Consider the following 20981-nt stretch of genomic DNA (forward strand, 5'->3'; position numbering starts at 1 on the left):
CCGGTGGCTCTGATGATGTTGACAACGATCCCCCGGCTAGATCCTCACCTGAGGGCGATCACCAAAACGTCAACAAAGCCACAAAGAACAAATTGAGGATCGGCTGCGACAGATGTCGCCTAATGCACATAAAGTGCGACATCCTCGATCTGCCCGTCAGCACGAAGTCGTGCACCAAGTGCGATAAATCGCCGGACAGGACTGCATAGAATAGATGGGTGCTGACTCAGGCTGATGAAACCACAGATCTGGGTCCGCCTAGAGCGTACAAGCAGGAGCAGACCAGGATGGCTCAATTCTTTCTAGTACCTCCTCCAATCAAGACCTTCCACACGAGACTATCAACATCTCCTCAAGACATCCTCACAATACACCAAATGGCTCCGACTACCAAAGGCAACTCCAATACCCCCGAAAAATACCCAGGAAGCAGTCAAGAAAAGACAACAAGGTCAACAAGTCCAATCAAACCAAAGCGAGAATCTGAACTTACAAGCATTATACCCAGCATTTCATTGTGCTGTGCTTTTACAATCTCGCCTGAAACGTCTCTCTGTTGCCGCAGCATACTTTTTCAATGTTGTCGAGATGCAACAACATATTCGAGTCTGTTTAACTGTACGCTGAGAGTCCTCTTCCCCCTTACTCTCAAAGGCCATCTAGACCGATTCGAAAACCTAGCTGCATTTTGACAGTGACGCATCCGTCCAGCACCGTGAATAAGAGAGGTCAAAAGCAGCAAGCAAAGGCGAACGGCGAACAAAGAAGTTCTTGAACTTACCACAACATTCCTTCCTTCCAACTCCGCTCACTGCCACTGGTCTCAAACGTACATATCAAAACGCAAAACTCCTTCAGATATCTCGAGACATGCACGGAGAGCATCCTTATCCTTCCCCCCTCACCGCTCTATCCCAAATACCTGCAAAAAATCCCATCTCCATTATGAAAACCACGCTCCTTTTCCATCTCCATCTCCATCTGATCTAAACAGTCCAAAACCAGCCAACAAAAAAAATCCAATCTCCTTACCCTATCCTATCATTTGTCATTCACCTCTTTGCTCGTCCTATTTCAAACGCATAAAAAGAAAACCCCACAAGAAAATGGCGAAACCCAAATATACAAAAACGGGTACCTAGCTTGAGAATAGGAGCGCGGGACGTTGGGATAAAGTGCTACATTTCCACCCTAAGAATTCCGGGGTTTTGCCGTATATGTGACACTGACGCTAACCTCTCACCCTCGATAAAAGTAAGAATAAAACAGATGATCGTCTAGAAGTATGTATACGAAAAGAGCAATCAAAAGTAATATATATACAGACGTTTCTATTAGATGATGGAATAAATCAAGTAGGATATCGTGTATATTTTCGCTTGACGACATGGAATCGGAAAGGGGGTTGGAAGAGTGGGAAGGCTAGCAGCGAAAGTTTTGCATGATGGATGTCGAAGGATGGGGAAGATGACAGCTGGAAAAGGAACAAGGCGTGTGGTAAGGGATGGAAAATGGGAGTTGGGCAGGAAGTTGTGCAGAAGCGATTGGGGATGGCAAAGGACTTGACTGTGAGATAAAGGCAGCAATGATCTCTTGTTGTGACTACAATGTGTTTCGCAAGCGACATATGGCCAAGACGTGGTATTACTGTACAAAAGTGGAAACAAGGATCAAGAAAGCGATGTGATGCAATGCAATGGAGGAGAAAAATCGCACACAAAAGAAATCACTCAGCCCTCTGCTTTCCCTTATCCTTGGGTCCAACATCTTCAGCAGCAGTGGTATAATTACCCTCCTCACTCGACTCCACAAGTCGTTCTCCAACCCTAAGTTCCTTCTTGTCCCCATTCGGCGCATCAATCTTGCTATCCTTGGGTTTGAGTTGAGTGTCGACTTCCTTCTTGACCTGTTTCCAACTTTTGCCTTTTTCCTTGGCCGTGCTTTGGGAATCTGCTTCGGGGCCTGAGCTGTCTAGTCCGCGCCAGCGAGAATAGCCCCATTTGTCTTCGTCGGTGGCGAAGGAGGTGATGCCTGAGCGGGCCATGTCGCGGACGTCGCTCCAGTATTCGAGGCGTTTGACTTGTTCGTCTGCTGCTCCGACTGCGGCTTCCAGATTCGTAATCTTTTGCTGTTCTTGGGCTGAAACTTCTTCGTCGTGGGCTGTGTGTTCGTCGCGGGACTTTTCGGCGGCTGTGAGTTTTTCGGAAAGCATTGTCAGGATGTAACGGCGGGAGTTTTGGAATATGCAAAGAGCCATTATCGTTTCCATCTAGAATGTTGTTAGCACTCGATGGGGGAAAGAGCCAAGAAGGAAACTGACCTGCTCGCCAAGGTAGTGCAGGTCATCACCACCATTGTCGATGAAGTGTCGCACGAGAACGATCTTTTCCCTGTCAATCGCAGCTCTCTTTAAGCTGTTCAGGAGAGATGCAATATCTCGAACATCTTCAGGGTCTTCCAGGTAGTGTTCCGCTGTGGCCAGATTCTGTCTGGCCACGCTGTCAAAGACAAAACTGCTAGATCTGCTTTCGGCCTTGGGGCGATGGATGGTAAAGTATTCCGAGGTGAAGGCATGACCTTGTTGGGCGCCCTGCTGTGGCTGTTTCCGCACACGTTTCCGCAGCCATCTTCTTCGTCTGACCCATGAGTATCCCCAGGGATGTGTGCCGTGCCATGCTGTGCCATCACTGAACCAGAACGAGTATTCCCAGCCTTCTTCGTCGACGTCGCGCGACATGTCGACATACCAAGACTTCCAAGCCCATTCCCAACTGGGATCTGGGACTTGAGCGTTTGTAATGTTGACGGGGCTTGTTTTCTTGTGACCATTCAACCATGGCTTTGGGTCAAAGTTAAGTAGTGTCTTTGAAGAGAAATGCGGGATGCCAAAGAACCACCAGCCTCGTTGGTTTTCGTACAAGACATCAATGACAGCATCCTCTTCCAACGCCAGCTTCATTTGTTTCTTAGCTCCCAACAGTCCCCGTACTCTGTTCTTCCCACGTGCAACCTTGCCAGGATTGGTCGTACTGCTCGAGAGTTCGTCGGCCGAGCAAGGGTTATCTGGGTCCTCAGGACCGATAAATCTTCCTTCACGATAATTTCGATATTTGCGCGATGTCATGCGGTTCTGTACCGAGCCCTGCAATGAATGGGCGTGGCCTTGCAGCGACTGCTTGGTCCATCTTCTAGACAGAGAAGCATTCTCAGGGGTGATGTCGTCGTCGTATTGGACTTCACCAGGATTCTGTATCTCGGGGCGATCGGGGTTTGTGCGATCGACGAGGGTAATCTGCTGCGCTGTGTGCCTACGCGAAGGCAGCTGCGGAGTTGTTGCGCCAGGCAGGGTGGCCGAGCTGTCTCGGGAGGTGAGGGCGGACGACGGATCTTGTTGCGACATGGTTCTCAGGTATCGCCATTCCCGGGGTAAAGATGCAAGAGGGAGGCCGACATGGCTTTGTTGCCTTTGTTGAGCTGTCAAGTGTCGTGGCAGCTCTGCGCCTTCTGCGATGCGAGTCGCGATCACCGAGTCTGCGATTGCAACGGGCAGGTCGAGGCGTCGATCATTGCGGAGACGGGAGATGTGCGCCTCTCGAACCAATCATACGTCATATTGCGTCACGCCGAACTCTCTTTGCTTGGAGCTCTCCCTGTTTCTGCAAAGAGAGTCAAACAAATACTGCCGCTCCTGCCTCTTCAATCTTCTTCTCACACAATTCATCTTCTACAACCAATCAACCACTTCTTCAACCCTCTCAAACAACCTCCCCCACCACACAACACCTCCGCAATGGCTGCCAGATCCCGTCTTCCCCTCATCGCCGGCCTCGGTGCCGCCACCTTCGGTGGATACTACATGTACAGAGCTGGCGGTAGCCCCAAGGTCGCCGAGAAGCAGATTGAGCGTATGTATCTCAGCTGTATGACTTCAGCTGCAGCTACTAACATTGCTCACAGACGACGCCGCCCGCCTCTCATCAGCAGCAAGAGATGAGCTGCCCGGCCGCGCCAAGGAGCTCAAGACCGAGGCAAAGGTCTACGGCGAGCAGATTGGCCAGAAGATTGATGGCGCTGTAAGTTTATGGAAGCTTTGTTTATCCACGATCAATTCCTAACACCACCTTCAGGTCAAGGACGCCCGCGACAAGACCCGCGAGTTTGACGCCAAGTTCGAGACCTACCGCGCCGACGCCGAGAAGAACATCAACAAGTACTCAAAGGAGGCCAACAAGGAGTTTAACAGCGCCGTTGACACCTTTGACAAGAAGGTCGGTGATGCCGCCGCCAACGCAAAGGCTTCGGCCGAGGTCAACGCTGAGAAGGCCAAGAGCGGTTTGTCCAGCTGGTTCGGCGGCAAGTAAACTGCTTGCTTGCTAAACAACTTTGCAAATGAGTCTCGGATGGCATGAACTTTTCTCTTCAAGCACTTCAGCGATTGTATAATATTATCAAAGAAACCCCACCGCCAGTTGCGGAATGACAGTTGAATAATAATCCTACCACTTTCATCCTGTTACGTGTCTTTCTCTGTCATTATTTCAATGTCCCTCAAGGTCTTGAAAATAGGCACACCTTCTATGACCATGATCCTGACTTGTGTCGACTTACGATCATGCGTGTGTTGAAAACAGCGGATTTGAGATGCGTTGTTCTTTGGACGTAGTGCAGGGAAAGCCTGTGAAGAAACATGAATTAGTACCTAGCAAGTCATGAGAGCAATATAACAAGAATCATGCTACTCCAAGCCATCTTCTGATATACAAACAACACATTGAATTGATTTGGAGAGTATCAGATGTGTTGGGCGGCTCTATACAGTCGATGGTGATCAAAAATTGGTTGTAGTTGGTATGACCCTGGCTTCGTCGAAGATGATCGCCGAACGCTTGGCAACACTTTACGCGATCGCGCATCAAACACGAAAAGATGCGCATCACCGGGCCACCGCAACCACGTCCCTTTGTTTTGATCATCCTTTATCGATATAGATGCATTGAATATTACCATTGCTTGATACCATCATACCCCATTCACGCCATTTCATCATCAATCGAGCATATCATACCATATTCACTATCATGCCTGTCACCAGAAAACGCAAGGCCATCAGCCCCGACACCAGCAAACAGAACACCAACCAGAATATCAAGAGCTTTGGACGCGTTACGAAGAGCCAGCCTGTCGACAAGAGTGCGAAGAAGCGCAAGATATTAGATCCAGTCACCATTGATACATTATCATCAACAACAAACGATACGACCATTTCTCCCGAGAAGGACATCACGAGGCATGAGGAGGGAGTGAAGACAACGACGACACAGTCAAAGAAGAGATCAAGAGACACGGAAGAGGAAGTTACAACACCACAGAACAAGAGATTCAGAAATGCTCTACCACCAACACCTGCAGAGACACCGTCAAAGAGCGCCTCTAAACTCTTCGAACGCTTGATAATCGACAATGTTGCCTCTGCTCCGGCCACACAAGATGAAACAGTCTACGACACACCTCCTCTCACACCTCGCGCTTTCAGAAGCCTCGGCTCATCATTACCCACCACCGACCTTCCACCTCAACTACAAGAGTTGACGCGGCTGTTCAGAGCCTTCCTCTCCAGCACATCCCTCTACGCCTCTCACAATGGCCTCGGCACGCCAATGTACATTACTAGCTTATTACCACATGTTACAAGAACATGGAAGAAAAGAGCCGTCACGGAGCACGACTTTCAGATCATGCTCGGTGTCCTGGGAAAGAATGACACTTTCGAGCTGGCCGACAATGGAGAAGGCAGCCTCTGCATTGAGCTTCTCGAGTCCAACAGGAGCACGACTGGCCACTTCAACCAACCCGAGATGACCCAACTCTTCCAGGATCGTTTGTCAGCACTCTGGAATGAATGGACTGCCTCATCACCAACAGCAAGATCAAACATCGAAGGCTTCTTGGCACACATTCCGAGATGCGAAGTCATCACGAGCCAAGTCGCAGCCAGCACAAACACTCACATGTCAAAGGGCGCAGAACGCCTTCAAGACTTGAAAGCAGGAGCAGTAGCTGCCCGCGCAGCCGAATCGGCCTCCCGCAAACCCCTTGTCCACAACTCTGCGAAATCAGCCGCCGCAGTCGCAAGTCGTGGAAGCAGCCTCCTTGACCGCATCCTTGCCAAGCAAGCGGCAAACCTCAACAAAGTAGACGGCCCTACTCCTGATCAACTCGCCCGCCTCTCAGCTCTAGATCGCATCACCGATATCGTCGACGTCCTGGATAACCTAGCCGCCGGTCGCGCCAGAGCCAGCTTCTCCACCAAAACACTCGTATCGAACCTCCAAAACTCCTTGCGCAGTCCTCTTTCCGCAGAAGAAGGTCTGAAGTGTTTGGAGCTCATGGCCGCAGAAGTCTCACCTACCTTTGTCAAGATCATTCGTGCTGGAAGTGTTGATGCTGTTGTTGTCACCAGGGCGGGAAAGCCTTCGCCTGAGCAATTGAGCACCAGACTCGATTCCGCCAGGGCTGCTTGAGTGTGTGTTCGTGCGGGAAGAAATGACGGACGTTATTGTTATCATGCCACTGGATGGCTAAGGAGGAAAGATGAAATATGGGAAATCGATCTTGTAGATTAGATGCATCCATCGATATTATTACCTCTTTTTTCGTTTCACCATCCTCCCCATGTCACAGTATCCTATCGGAAGCGTACGCGGCTCACCTTTTGCGCTGCGATGTCGTTTCAAGCACCCACCCCCCGCCGATCTTTACCCCACGCGACGGAAAATATTCGGCGCACTTTTTCTGAAACTTGATGGGTGACGACGACGTCTCCTGCTTTGTTTCTGCTTGCGTTTTTCTTGCCCTACTTTTTTTACATCTTTGGGCAATTCGAAGGACGATCCGTATTATTGAACATCTTCGGCATGGTTTCACCGGCAATGAGGTGCCGAAGTCTAGATGGGAGTTGGCTGGTGGTAGAAAACTGTCCAATCTTGCAATGTTCTGATGGGAAGAGCCCTCGATTTAGGCGTGCAGCATCAATTAGCAACATGGACTTGATGGCGACTGTGGAGCGACATTTTCAGGTCCCTGGGTATCGCGCCGCTGCCGACGGCACATTGCGGAAAATCGATTACTGGAAACGCCTAGCAACCAAGCTTGATCTTTGCGCCAGACATCGTGCGGGGTTCGACGACACGTGCTGTGTATTCTCAAAAACTCCCACGAATCGGCCTTTTGAGATTGGCTTCGAGATGAATAGCGCTGCAGGTCGCCTCCTACTGTATAGTGGTCGACGAATAGCATTGTCGGTCACATCGGGGAAACTTTGTCCGACGGCGAGCAAATGCACAAGCAATGATCTACGACCAGGTAAGCTTCGACAAGACTTCTTGATCAGATTCAAGAAATTAGGGCTGGAGGTACGACAACTACTTCTTGTTTCATCTATAAGCATGAACATACTGGGATCGGATGTTCGGACTGCTCACGGTGGGACTGTAGAGTTGGTCGCCCCTACTCGCTGTAAGTGCCTATATATGTGGTTGGCTTCCCTCCCAAAGTCTCCCTTTTCGTTCATCATCCTTCGTCTCTCTTTTTCATCTCTTCTGGTCAGCAGGCTGTCCTAACTCAAGTCTTTCATTCAATATCTCTTGCCTTTTCCATCACACCAAAGCAACACTTTCTTCTCAATCCATCATCATGGTCAACTTCCTTTCCACCGCCATTCTTGGCGCTTCCCTCGTCGCTGCCGCTCCTGCTATGCAGAAGCGTGGTAGCTGTACTTTCACCTCCTACGACGATGTCGCCGATCAGATCGCCGACTGTTCTACTGTTACTCTCAGTGGCATCACTGTCCCAGCTGGTGAGACCCTCGACCTCTCTGACGCTGCCGACGGTGCCACTATCACCTTCGCTGGTACTACCACCTTTGAGTACTCTGAATGGTCCGGCCCTCTGATCCGTGCTGGCGGAAAAGGTGTCACCATCACAGGTGCCTCAGGCCACACCATCGACGGCAACGGCGCCAAGTGGTGGGACGGCGAAGGAACCAACGGCGGCAAGACCAAGCCCAAGTTCTTCTACGCCCACTCCTTGACCGGCAACTCCGTCATCAAGGGCCTCAACGTCAAGAACACCCCCGTCCAAGCCTTCTCCGTCCAAGCCACCGACCTCACCATCTCCGATATCACCATCGACAACACTGATGGAGATGCCACTGACTGCGACGGCGAAGCTTGCGGCCACAACACCGACGCCTTTGACGTTTCCGAGTCCGAAAACGTCACCATCAAGGGCTGCACTGTCAAGAACCAAGACGACTGCCTCGCCATCAACTCAGGCACCGGCATCACTTTCTCCGATAACACTTGTTCCGGCGGCCACGGCATTTCCATCGGCAGTGTCGGCGGCCGCGACGACAACGACGTCGCCAACATCGTCATCTCCGGCAACACCGTCACAAACTCCGCCAACGGCCTCCGCATCAAGACCGTCTACGACGCCACCGGTTCCGTCAAGAATGTCACTTACACCAACAACAAGATTTCCGGCATCTCGGACTATGGTATCGTTGTCGAGCAGGATTACGAAAACGGATCGCCCACTGGAAAACCCACTTCTGGCGTCCCGATTACTGATATCACTTTCGATGGCGTTACTGGATCTGTGGACTCTGATGCTGAGGAGGTTTACATCCTTTGCGCTTCTTGCAGTGACTGGACTTGGAGTGGTGTTGACATCACCGGTGGTAAGAGTAGCAGTGATTGTGAGGGTGTTCCTAGCGGTGCTTCTTGTTAAGCGGAGGCGAGTTGTGTTGCTTGAGTTGGATGGTATCTTGCTATCAGCACCATGGCTGATCACTGGATTTAGTCCAAGCTAGATAGTTCTTTCATAGCTACTTGCCCATCTCCTCTCAAGTCACTCGACTGCAATCTTATCTTGACAGCTTGACATTTATTCCGGAGCGTCTTCTTGACCTCTACATCTCTGCCACTTTTTCTTCTTCCCTCGTTTAGATGACCTTGATTTTGCCCATCCTACTTGTATCAGGGCTAGTCTTGGTAAAGAATGTGGTAGTTTGATAATCGCAGCTAGCTTAAGAATGCTTTTATCAATCAACTCCGCACGCACTATCGGATCACCTGGACCGTCAAACTCTTATCTAGAGAACAGAAAGACCTAAGGCCTGGAGGTTTTCTCTTTCCAGTCGCAGACAAAGAATTCATTAAATCCATACACCCTTCTAACGTAGACCTCTCAAAGAAGCCCCTAAATGAACATGCTTTTGTCATAGCTTTTTCCAAACATGCTCCAGGGCCGAATAAACAACATCTTGGATCGGGTGAAGGTTAAACTTTCTAAGGCTGGTGCACTCAGACGACATCTCTTTCGTTTCTAGACGTGGAAAGTATAAGAACCATAAGGGCGAGGGAGACGGGATTCTTTGAATAGAGATAATCTGTATTCGTTCCGAAAATACGTATGCGGCGGAAGTAAATGGCCCCTCGCATTCAAGAAAGTTTCCTCCTTCTTATGATAACCAAAGATCTTTGTATCAGAAAGCCATAGCAAGGTTTATCGAAGTGCTTTGTGGGTATATTTTACGTGCTTGCTGGTGCTCTTTGAGAAGTTTCAATCTAACGCATTTTCTGTTACAACGGATCTCTATGCATCGATTGAAAGAGATTGTAGCAAACAGCATCTTCTGCTAAGTCATAGATATTGTCGTAAGAGCGTGTGTATATAAGATGCCATTCGTACACCCGTATCTTCCAACACCCCGACTACTCTGCCGCTTGAATCTAGACTTTCTGACTTCTCAATAGGATAGGCAATTGTTGTGTTTCTGGTTCTGATAACTTCAACAGAGCATATTTCAAGCCAAGCTGTACGCTCGACTGTGCGTGAGGATTACTCAGCGAATGGCAAGGGCCAAAGTCATTGCCACACTAGTGTTTTCCTCCGGTCTTTTACTGCATTCCTTTTTTTTTCCGTTTCGCTCTTGAGACGTGTCCGTTTCGAAATATTCAAAACAGCATTGCGAGTATCGTCCTCGATCTCTGAGACGCGGAGCACAGTCTTCACATTCTGTTTATCACTCATCTGACTGCCGCTGAAAGAGCATGGAAAAGACTCTCATCGGGTATTGCTATGCGTTACAAAAAGCAAAAATCACCGAGCTATATACCCTGCAAAGGCTGCACGCAAAAACCATCCTGACCCTCGGTAAGGGCCCACCACGGAAAACGCACAAGGTATATAACCAAACGCCATTCATCTAGAGATCCCACTCAACTGTCATCGAAAGCAGTGATAGAAGTACCTAGCCGGGCTGAATAACCAACACTTCTTCATGGAAGAGTAGAGCATGTAAAGGTACAGAATTTTCAGGAGGAGATGGCACGAAGACAGAGCTGGCAAACAAATCTGCAAACAACGGCAAGCCTTCGATGTCTCCTTCAAGTAGTATTTTCTGAGCGTTCTGAGCGAGACTGCGGTTTGGCTGGCTGTGGAAGCACCTTTAGCGACTTCGGAAGCACTATGATCGATGTCGCTTGGTACTCCTTGTTCGACGTCAACCCAGGTTTCGTCCAGGCCATTGGTATATACTGCGATCCACTGATTGTCGGGCGAGATAGCCGATTCGTCGGTTGGGCAAGTCATCTGCAACGTGGTTGACCTCTTGAAGACCAGGATCGTGCTGAAGGTATATATATCTTGGCAGTGTTGGCCAAGCAAAAGGAACACCATGCTCTCGAAGATCAGCAACTTCTTTATTGCATCATGCATGCTGTCAAAGAAACATAGTGACCTTGTCAGTCGTTGAGGAAGCGCATGAAAGGATCAAAGAAACGAACAGGGGTTTAGGAAAGGAGCAGGAATTAGCTTCGGTGAGTTTGCAGACTTGAACGTGGTAGAAGAGTTAAGCAAGTCGATGAGACAGGACAAGAAAAGATGATTGGCTATCGACTCTTGTTCGGAACGATGATGTCGTCGTCGATGACCCGGGAAAAGCTTTGACCCGGTGCTTGGTCCCGAGCCCCGGCGCCAGCGAGGCGCACCCGATTGTTATTGTTCCCAAGTGAGCCTCTCTCGACGCATATCCTTGCTTCTCTCTTCTGTCTCACCTTTTCCGCATACGCAACTCATTCTCATCCGACCCTCCTCCAAGCCACAGATCCATCAAACTCATCATGCCGCTCTATCGCAGAAGTAAGAACAAGTCAAAAGGCAAGGAGGCTGCGCAGAAAGCTCTCCTCCCATGGGGGTATGCTGTGACCGAAAAGGACACCATCCCTCTTCTTGATTTTGTCGACATCATCACAGCAGAGGATCCCAAGGACTCGACCTCAACTCCTGAGCTGAAGAACTGCCTCCTGTATTGGGACAGAGGAAGCTTAGAGGGTGGAGACGAGGCAAAAATGATCGAACTAGAGATTGACACGTAAGAGAAGTTCCCTTGTCCTGTCGTACAATACTGACCCTAATCCAAGGAACAAGCATTTCGCATATGTCATCGACGTCCAACAGTGGTTTCGCGATAGATACCCAAAGGGCTTTTCCGGCAAAGAAAAACACAGTGAGGAGAGATGTTTTCTCAAGATAAGAACAATAGCTAATCTATCAACAGACCTTGGCGAAGCTGCCGACATGGTGGGCGTAGCATACACGACTCAAAACGAGCTCGAAGGCCAGTCAGAGGTCCAACGAGAGCGCAATGAGGCAGCGGTCAGACATTGCGCCGGAGGAGATTCTCATATCACACTCTGCGCGAACGTGGAGGCTATTCTCCAATGTATTCACCGTCTGGAGGCCGCTGACGGTCGTACCCGCAAGATCCGCGATGATTTTTGCTTCATCGCAATAGACTTGTGCGTATTCCACGTCGCGCAATCATTCTGGTGAACATCAACTAACTTTTTCGCAGCGAGGGCGGAGGCAAGATCGGAAGAGGTACGACCGAGGGTGGCATATCAAAGCTGTTCTCCATCGATTTGTGCGACTACATGGAGAACTACGCGCTCAAGATCGAGACCCGTCACGCTATTGTACGCGAGATGTTTAACGACCACATCGACCGTAAAGCTCAGGATGGTAAGATCGCCATCAACAACCGCAAAAAGGCGACGTATCCTCGAAGCAATTTCCGTGGACCAAACGCCACCGAAAAGCTGGACTACGAGCACTACAAACATAATAGATGTCCGCCTGAAATATTCAGTATTTCAGTGGATTCCGAAGTGATTCCCATGCATGAAATGCAGTGGTGGATCATCCACCAGCTCCCAGTCTTCTCGAGAAACTACATCGACCAGGTCACTTCTGAAAAGGCACCTAAGCATAGCAGCTCAGGCGAGGGGAGCAGCTGGATTGGGTCACAGGTTCCTCTAACCCCCTCAAACCGCCCCTCTCTCTTGTCCAATACCCCCTCGACTACACTTGAGCACTTTCACAATACAGTCACTCCTGCTGCTGATGACAAAGCGATCACAGAGGCTGCCATTCTGTATGGTACCGACCGTTCTACCCCAGGCCTCAATGTTCACACTACTGTAGCACTTTGCACAGGATTGAAGGGAGTCGCTCCCCACGCCAAGTACGGTATCAAGGCATCGAAGAATGTCCCGCCTCACGTCAGATACGGCACCAAGTTTCAACAGGCGATCCCTCCTCATCGCAGGATCTACGGTATCACCGGCGCCGCCCAGGGCAACGACGAGAGTATTAATAGGGCCACCAGATGATGCTCTCTATCAAGTAGAGCGTGTCCACTCACAACGATTGCTGTTGGTTCTGAGGTCGTCACACAGGCTACTATATGTTTCTACATCGCTTTGAACAGGTCCATCAGCAGCTTCACTACTGTGTCTTGCTCCACGGATTTCGTTCCAGCTCTTGACAGAACTCGAGCTAGTACCCAGCCATTGAATTCCATTGAAGAGGGATTACTGAGAGCTGCATCGCGCATATCGTTAGAGCAAGCAGAAAGATGAAAGAAGGGATCTGCGACTGTCAGTGCAGACTAAGGTTCTCAAGAAGAAGATACTAGTCCTTCCCCTTTGGTAGATTAATGAAGGAACGAGATACGGCTAATTGTAATCAATCTATATGACCAAGAAGGCATTCACCCTACCTTGAGAATACAGCCAATCCTAACTCTTGTATATATACCTCAAAGCTAGTCATTTGGGTAGTTAATTACTGGGAATGCTGCGCGCTTTGCAAGGCTCAGGAGAACCCCAGGCAAGAAGACTTATACTGTTAATGTCTAAAAGCTCCAGCAGGCAACCTTTGTTCTTTCGTCTAACGCTTGACGATAGACTTCTATTAGCTTCTTAAAGACTCTGGGCCCTCAGACTCGCTCCTAATAGAAATAATCAAACCGCTCTCTCGAGACTTGCCGAACAACTTTAGGAAGTCGAGGCCTATATAAAGCATTATACAGGTGGAGACTGCTTCATTACACTCCGCGTCAACATCATGATCATAAACAGATGCATAAGAGAGATGAATGCGGCAAATGGTCGAACCCGCCAGATTCGCAGTGACTACTGCTTCGTTGCGATAGATTTGTTTGTTAGACCCTACTGTGTGAATTGACGCCAGCCAACGTTGATCATAGCGAGAGTGGTAGTCGTATTGGACAGGGCACGACCGAAGGAGGAATCTCGCGACTTTTCTCTGCCGACCTTGAAGATTGCCCTGAGTACTATCAGCACAGGATCGAATTTCGAAAGTCGACACTGTATCGTCCGGGAGATGTTCAACGATCACATCGGACGTAAGGCTCAAGATGGTAACATGGCAATCGACAACATAAAGAAGCGCACATATCCGCGCAACAATTTCCGTAACGGGCCTAAACCAAACAGAAGATGAATTACTGGCATCGAAAGCACAATCATTGACATTTAGAGCTGTTTGAGATCTCAGTTGACACTGAAGTTGTCGGCATGGCGGAGATGAAGAATTGGGTCCTTCAGCAACTCCCCGTTTGATGCACTTGATGGCCCATCAAGGCATCGAAAACAGCCTCGCCCTACTCATGCGCGTCGAAAGTCTCCAGACGTCCGAGCGTCGGGCGCAATTTCACCCCCCCCTTCTTCGACGACGAGTATCTTAACAACTAGTAGTCGTATACAGTCAATTCATAGCTTATTTTGTAGGTAATTACCCATGGAAACTGTTCCCCCCCTTGTCAGCGATACACAGCTTCGCCTTCTTGACCAATTTAGCTAGATCCGTCATGTCTTCCATTCGTTGCCCGAACGTTTCGGCGTTCTTCTAATGCTAGATAACCGCTTCTCTAGCTCGTTCCTTTGCTTCATCTAATGCACTACTTAGTTTGTAGCCTTATAAGGCATCCTCGAAGGCATCGAATACCCTTTCGATAGGGTAGAGGTTAGGACTATTGCTAGGGTGTAGTGCAAAGAGAATCCCTTCCTAAAGCTTAAATCCCTTCAAAAATTCCCTTGCCCTTGTATGAGCACCTAAATTGTCCTCTATAAGGTAGACATCACAGTTAGGATTGGCCTGCTTTACCCTATAGTAGTAGGGATAAAGATCTAAAAGTAGCTAGTTGTAGCAATACTACGCGAAATCCATTCCCTTTTTGGCGGTCCTTTTAAACATCTTCTCATCCACCTTAAAGACCTTCTCTAGCTTCAACTTATGCTTAGTCTTAGGTGTGTTCTTCTTGCCTTCCTCGAGATCCTTCTTATGCTAAGCATACATGCGCTCATTAGCTTCTTTAACCGTTTTCTAGGCGTCCGTTCCTTTGATTTTAGCTTAAGTAATAAGCTTCTTAGAATCTTTAATAGCCTGTGCATGGCAGCGCTTTAGTTTACCTGCTATATCTTCCTTTTCCATTTAATCTTCCTTAGTAAAGCATTTGACAGGCCTTTTAATAGTTAAATCAGTGGAACAGGCGGCTAGAACTTAAAGAGTAAACTTAGGGTGAGAATCCTCTTGTTTTGGCGGCATTTTATTAGCATCTGTACCCTCTAGAACAGAGAGATATTCTACATAGCGAGTAGGACCCCCGAAGGCAATAGGGGTCTCATCTAACATAACAAAAATAGCTCTACGAAGTAGTACGTAGCCCTTCTTCCCTTTAATAGTATTAAGAAGCCATCGGGAGTATTTTTGGCGTAGTTTTTCGTCTATTAGCTTCAGAGTTGGTTTCTTAGGTCTCTTTCTCTTAACAATTCGATAGGGCCTTCTAGGAGAGGGTTGACGTGCAATTCTTTATGCTGTTTTAGCTAAGATAGGGAGGTTTTAAGAGTCTTAAGCAACCTCTGCGAAACTCTTGTAGGGTTTATCCAAAAACGCCTAGCGAAGCGACGAATGTTGGTCTTGATTCAACGACGAGGGGCGACCGGATCGGGCCAGTAGTTGTGCGAATTGAGTAAGGATATGCCAGGCAGGGACATACTCAATTTTCAGAGCAATCTAAGCACTATTAACTGCGTGGTTGTAGATTTAAGAGACGACGGAGTGGTGAATCTTCGTATCGGCCTCGCGCGCGAAACGGCTCGCCGACCATCCACACAACGAGATAGCGGTAATTATCGCTATACGAACATCGAGAGGGGTCTCTCTACCATCATTTTGATACGACATTGGAGAAAATTGATGTAGAATTGGTTGTGTTATGTACATGGAAAGATCAGAGGTCGAATGTTGATGTGTCGCGACGCGCGTCTGGAGACTTTCGACGCGCATGAGTACATCATATATGGATCAAGGCTCGAAAGCCAATCCCGCCTCATCGGAGGGTCTACGCTATCACCGAGACCGCTTAGGATAATGACAGGAGTAATATGAGGGCCACCAAATGCTGCTCTGCCAGAATCTCAAGCAAAGCATGTTGTATGTTACACTTGACGACTCTAGAGCCCAGAAGTGGAGGATAGGTCAACATCATCGCCGGCTCGGTGTGACAACGCCTATCACAAGATCCAAGACAACTCGTATCATTGCACTGCAAACTCCGCTTGGAGCAAGTCTTACTGGCAGAAGATATCCTGGCAAACTATCCCCGATGCCTACACTACCTCAACCTACTTAAGGTGTGCCTGCATCACGACAACCACGAGGTATCCAAGGTCCTTATGAGCCTACCGATACTCCATCAAACAAAGGCACGAAAGGCGGTGGAGATGAAAGAAGCTTCTGGGGTTGTCAAGCGACTCAACGTCGCCATCCAATGGCTGGAAGAGCGATTCACAATCACCAAGGGCGCCTGTAAAATCTTGCGTGGGTTGACAAGGCAAAAGAACAAGGTCCCGTCAAACAGTTAAAACCGCGCTACTATATTACGCTTTCATGACGACTATGAACACGAAATGACCATGAGATATCACCCAACACTTGGTGTTCCGTACGAGGTCAACAGTGAAGATGTTGCTCTAGGCTCCAGCCTCTGCTTAGGACGTCGACGAGGCCGTTCAATACCCCGAAGACGCACCTTAATCATGGGAAGGTGTTCCAGAGGAACAGCATGAGCCGCTGCGATGGCTCGACAGGAGCGGGCCTAAGATGCTCGAGAAGTTAAGAGATGATACAGTCTGGGCCAGAGATGTCGCAGAATACCTCCTCGATGATCTGAAGCATACGAGGATCACCGAGTACAAGGAAGTTGGAACAAAATCACTTGCATCCTTGGGGAGACGGCTGACTCCACCCGCAATGTATTCTGGATGAATAGGTGCATCTCACACGTGAGACCTGCCATCGAAAGCCTGAAACAGCAGTTTCTCTATATTATGCGCAGCGAGAAAACCCTTTGAGATCACACTGAAATGTAGGCTACAATTTATATGAATGAATTGCTCTCCACCGCCAAAGCACGCCCATCAACCTCAGGACAATCCCCCGTTCGGTCGCGCTCGCAACACTGCCTACCCTTAGGTCGCTCTATCCTGATCGGTATCGGTTATAAGTTCGTTGCAATATAATAGAATTCTTCAACCTCCAGTATCTCTAGCTCATCATACCGCGAAGGTCACTGCAGAGGCTGTTGCTCATCTCATCATTGTTCTGATAAAAGCTTTTCCGAAGCTCGTGTGTGCACTCTAAATACCCTCTCTTCTTTCTTCCTCTCTCTTCTTCTCGCCACGATAATCACGTGTCGACAATATCTATCATATGAAAACGGTAACCATGTCCAAGAGTTCAATGATCACAGCTTAGGTAAGCATACAGCGTTCGGAAGCTCAAGGCTCTCATGATTCTAATAATTCTGCGCATCAGACTGAGCTATACATTGGGGAGCGTGCCCCTCCTTGCAGAATCGTCAAGCAGATCACCAAAACTTGACACTACACTATGAGTAACACATGTAGATCACCGTGAAGACCTTTGCGTCCTCATGACACGAAAGATCAAGATGTCCAGCTTGCCTTCCGCTTCGAAATTCACGGAGTTCTCCCAGCACGACTCGTGCAGTAACAAGGTTTAAAACGGACACGCGCTTCGACGCTCCGAACTACATGGAGCATACCTCGAAGCATGATCAGTGTTGTATATAAGACGCGTCTGAGTCGCTCTGATCCGGACTGCTCTACCCAAGCTCTTCCATGATTGGGAGTCGACGAACTCCCTAGCAAGTATACCTCAGCTTCCAACAAATTTTGCTACTTTGAGAAACCTCGCCACCTCCTTAGCGAAATCAAAGCAGAGCTGAAAGCAAAACTCAACATCGAGGCCGTAAGCTCACGAAGCTACGTCACACGCCCAGCGATGTCGACGTACTCAGCTTTGCACAAAATTCGCGTCTATATCCATTCATCAAGGCCATGGTGAGAGCCGCGACTCTCATCACCGTATACGACCCACTGCTTGGGACATGTATGGTAAGACCACTCAATCGTCGATCGACAAGTCAATTCGAGGCACTGACTCCGGGGACGACAAGTCCACTGTCGAACTTCAATCCTAAAATGACATCGCGGACAAGATCGAGAAGGAAAAGGCTTTCCCAGGCCGCGGCAATGATCTCTTCGAGGCAGCCGGCGGCTCACTAGATGTCCACCACAATCAGCAAGATCCTCAGATCAAGGGCGAGCCTGCCACTGAGCAGGGCACCAGCGACCGCAGCCAAGCACAGAGGTCTCCAATCTACCAACGGTTCAACCGGTATTCCTCAATCCACTTCCCATCAAAACTCTTCCCATGATACAACTCAGAAGACTCGTGGCGAGGCTACTCTTCAAGATCGAGCTGAATCTCAGCAAGCCGAGAACAACTCTCGCGATGTGACTGCCCACACACGATATCAAGGCCATCAAGGCTTCTGTCCTGGAATTTCTAGATATCAACTACTCGACCTCTGAAGTCTACGGTGACAAAGGTGAACAGAAAGAAGAAGCACAGGTCTGTGGAGTCATGCGCGTTCCAATGTACTCTATCTGGGCTTTCCAAGCTGAGGTTGACGGAGAAATGTGAGAGTAACAGCATGGGAGTTGGTAATTATTGACCTATTGTTTCTTTTGCCTTTGCTGAACCATACCTCATTTTGGATGTTCATGAGAGCTGGTACCGTTTCAGAGTACGCGAATATCGACTCGACTGTAGTGATAGGATAACCAAAATCTGTAAGGGAATGTCACTTGTATGCCTTATCACAGCTGTATCTAAGCAGTTCGACTTCTGGGAGGGGCGTGATTGACCATAGTCTATTTTGCTCACATTACGTTCAGTCGTGCACATGATGTCGTACAAACATCAACTAATCAGATAAGGATATCATCTAAAGTAAGTTCGTTCTAGTATTGTGAGTTCGAGTCGTGTGAGAATAGCTAAGAAGTTTGTAAACAAGGAACACTCAATGCTATACTGAAGCCTCCATTCTTAGCTGCCAATGTTTACATAGTCATCACCGCGCTTGCTAAGATCTATGTCTTCTTAGGCTCTAGGAGTTTTAAGGGCGGAACAAGGGAAGGGGGTCTGTAAGTCCTCGCAAGGCAACCATCTCATTAGACTCTCTTGCACTTTAAGGATCGAGCTACGAAGGATAATGCTACAGTGTTAAGGAAATCATTAACCTGATCGATATCTCTTCCTGTCTCGTCCTGTCCTCACCTACAAAGATGGTGATCGAGATGAATCTAGACTGGCAATCGTGAAGTCTAGGTTTGGGTCTTAAACAATGGCTTGGTTGGTCGTTTAGTATTGTATTAGGAATACGTACAATCTACAGAAGAAGCTTTTAAGATTATCAGAGCTTCGGAAATGTTGTACAACAACAAATGATCCCCTATAAGTCTAACACAGAACATTCGCACCTTCCGTTAAGCCTAGAGAGCTGTAGTGTAACACGATAGATTTAGCAGATTAAGTGTACATATAACGATGTAAATAGACGTTTCTAATCCAACTGCGTTCTAGAGTCAATAACCCCATGATATATGTTCTAAACAACACATCCCCGTTTGATAACCTCTATATATATGCCACTTTCCACGAGAAGCACATTCTACACCATTAATCTATATGTTGAGCAACATATAGGCTCGATCCATTGCAAGCTAGAGACCAAGAATAGAAGAAGGAGTGCATACATACCAGACGAGACGAAACTTGGATAAAGGAAAGGATGAAAAAGATTCGTGGAGTTCATCACCTTCCTCATTCCCTTTTGCGAGCGTTACTACCGCTGTCGCATTGGTGCAGGAAACCTGTAGGACAAGCGAGCAGAAGGTAATGAGAGTAAGCAGGGAGATGGGTCAGTCATACCAGAGATCTTGAGCCCTCAAGTAGAACATGATTGTGTTCCAAACTTGATGGATAGCAAGGAATGTTTAGAGTATGGTCATGCTTCGACCTGGAAAGAAATCATAGTTCATTGATCAAAATCTCGAGGCAAAGGCCCGACAGAAAGGCTTACCGCAAAAGTACAGATAGGCTGATCTTGAGGAATCTCAAAAACAATTGCCCTGTTCCTGTTCTGGTTGTGCTCTGTAAACTCCAGGGATAATGATGGACACCAAGACTCAAGTCGTGTTGGCAGAGACTTTCCAATCGCATTGACGAGAGAAGAGCTTGAAGCTGGCGACGGTTGCCACCCGGATGAGGCGAAAGTCTTGGGTGACTACTTAAAGGTTGATTGGAACGCCCAACAAGCGGCGGAAAAATTCACAAGTCCAGTCCTACAAGAGCAAGACACTTTTGCAACACTTTACAGACCGTGGGGCTTGCTAAGCACAGCTTTGATTGAACTGCCTGCCGATCGCCAGAAGCTAGTAGAGCTCCTGCTTGCCATACAGTCAATGCTTCCATTACAAAGATTAGACTGGCCGCAACTTCCTGGCTGGGCAGCGATGTGGTCCGATCTGTACAGGCTGCACTTTCATGGCAGACTGGGAACATTGGCCTACCGAGGAGAAAGCCAAGCTATACGGCTACTTCACCAACAGAGGCGCAGCGGAAGCTGAGATGTTTCTTCGCGGGATCACGGGTATACCTGTAAGATGGGGCTATGCAGCTTCAAGCCTGATCTGCTCCAGACGTCCCGGACTCGACTGTTTTATCATCCAAGTCCATGCTTGGCTGAAGGTTGCTGGAAGTCGGCTGAAGGCGGAGCTGGACTCCGAGAAGCGGACGACACTGCGCGGATCTAGATACAATACGCGCGGCAGACACATGGCTTCTCCTTGTCAGACCATGATTTAACACTGGAACGAATGGCAGCAGTTCTTGTCCGAGTTGAGAAGCGAGCGTAGCTCTCTTCCATTCGAAGGCAGGAAGTTGGCAGAGGAGTGTCTCACGATGATGGAGCAGTAATCTATCGTGACATCGAATCTCAACCACCTGCTACCATCAGTGAGCCTCACCGCGGTTTACCTACATGTCGTACTGGCTAGTCAAATCGAAAAATGTCATCTATTACAGATGCGAGAACATGTTATCAGAAGATTGATTATTGACTACAAACACCTTCGACGGTCCAGATATACTAAGAGGATATCTCAGCAACTTTAGTACTC

General features: G+C 48.5%; 6 protein-coding genes across 6 annotated transcripts; 5 read left to right on the forward strand and 1 right to left on the reverse strand.

Annotated features, from left to right (window-relative positions):
* Positions 1–1553: 1553 nt before the first annotated feature.
* M438DRAFT_328850 (uncharacterized protein) lies at positions 1554–3534 on the reverse strand. The gene is made up of 2 exons (XM_029903224.1): positions 2321–3534; positions 1554–2269 (listed from the first exon to the last, which is right to left on the reverse strand). Exons 1-2 carry the CDS (start codon positions 3398–3400, stop codon positions 1727–1729), a joined length of 1623 nt encoding a protein of 540 aa, XP_029755218.1. The 5' UTR covers positions 3401–3534; the 3' UTR covers positions 1554–1726.
* Positions 3535–3788: 254 nt separating this feature from the next.
* Positions 3789–4511, forward strand: M438DRAFT_306925 (uncharacterized protein; the record flags this gene model as incomplete). The annotated part of the gene is made up of 3 exons (XM_029902280.1): positions 3789–3905; positions 3958–4073; positions 4128–4511. Coding segments are annotated over 3 exons (467 nt in total), but the record flags the coding sequence as incomplete, so codon positions are not given.
* A 442-nt stretch (positions 4512–4953) lies between these two features.
* Positions 4954–6648, forward strand: M438DRAFT_349994 (uncharacterized protein). The gene has a single exon (XM_029906523.1). The coding sequence runs from the start codon at positions 5079–5081 to the stop codon at positions 6519–6521; it is 1443 nt and encodes a 480-aa protein (XP_029755220.1). The 5' UTR covers positions 4954–5078; the 3' UTR covers positions 6522–6648.
* A 1104-nt stretch (positions 6649–7752) lies between these two features.
* Positions 7753–8915, forward strand: M438DRAFT_400799 (putative endo-polygalacturonase; the record flags this gene model as incomplete). The annotated part of the gene is made up of 1 exon (XM_029909486.1): positions 7753–8915. The coding sequence occupies one exon, from the start codon at positions 7753–7755 to the stop codon at positions 8788–8790; it is 1038 nt and encodes a 345-aa protein (XP_029755221.1). The 3' UTR covers positions 8791–8915.
* A 2271-nt stretch (positions 8916–11186) lies between these two features.
* On the forward strand, positions 11187–12737 carry M438DRAFT_359964 (uncharacterized protein; the record flags this gene model as incomplete). Its single annotated transcript, XM_029907389.1, has 4 exons — positions 11187–11437; positions 11487–11572; positions 11624–11864; positions 11921–12737. The coding sequence occupies 4 exons, from the start codon at positions 11187–11189 to the stop codon at positions 12735–12737; spliced, it is 1395 nt and encodes a 464-aa protein (XP_029755222.1).
* A 5283-nt stretch (positions 12738–18020) lies between these two features.
* M438DRAFT_340098 (uncharacterized protein) lies at positions 18021–18329 on the forward strand (the record flags this gene model as incomplete). Its single annotated transcript, XM_029904284.1, has 1 exon — positions 18021–18329. The coding sequence occupies one exon, from the start codon at positions 18021–18023 to the stop codon at positions 18327–18329; it is 309 nt and encodes a 102-aa protein (XP_029755223.1).
* Positions 18330–20981: the final 2652 nt, after the last annotated feature.

Source organism: Aureobasidium pullulans (genome assembly GCF_000721785.1).
Source record: "Aureobasidium pullulans EXF-150 unplaced genomic scaffold scaffold_37, whole genome shotgun sequence".
NCBI lineage: Eukaryota > Fungi > Ascomycota > Dothideomycetes > Dothideales > Saccotheciaceae > Aureobasidium > Aureobasidium pullulans.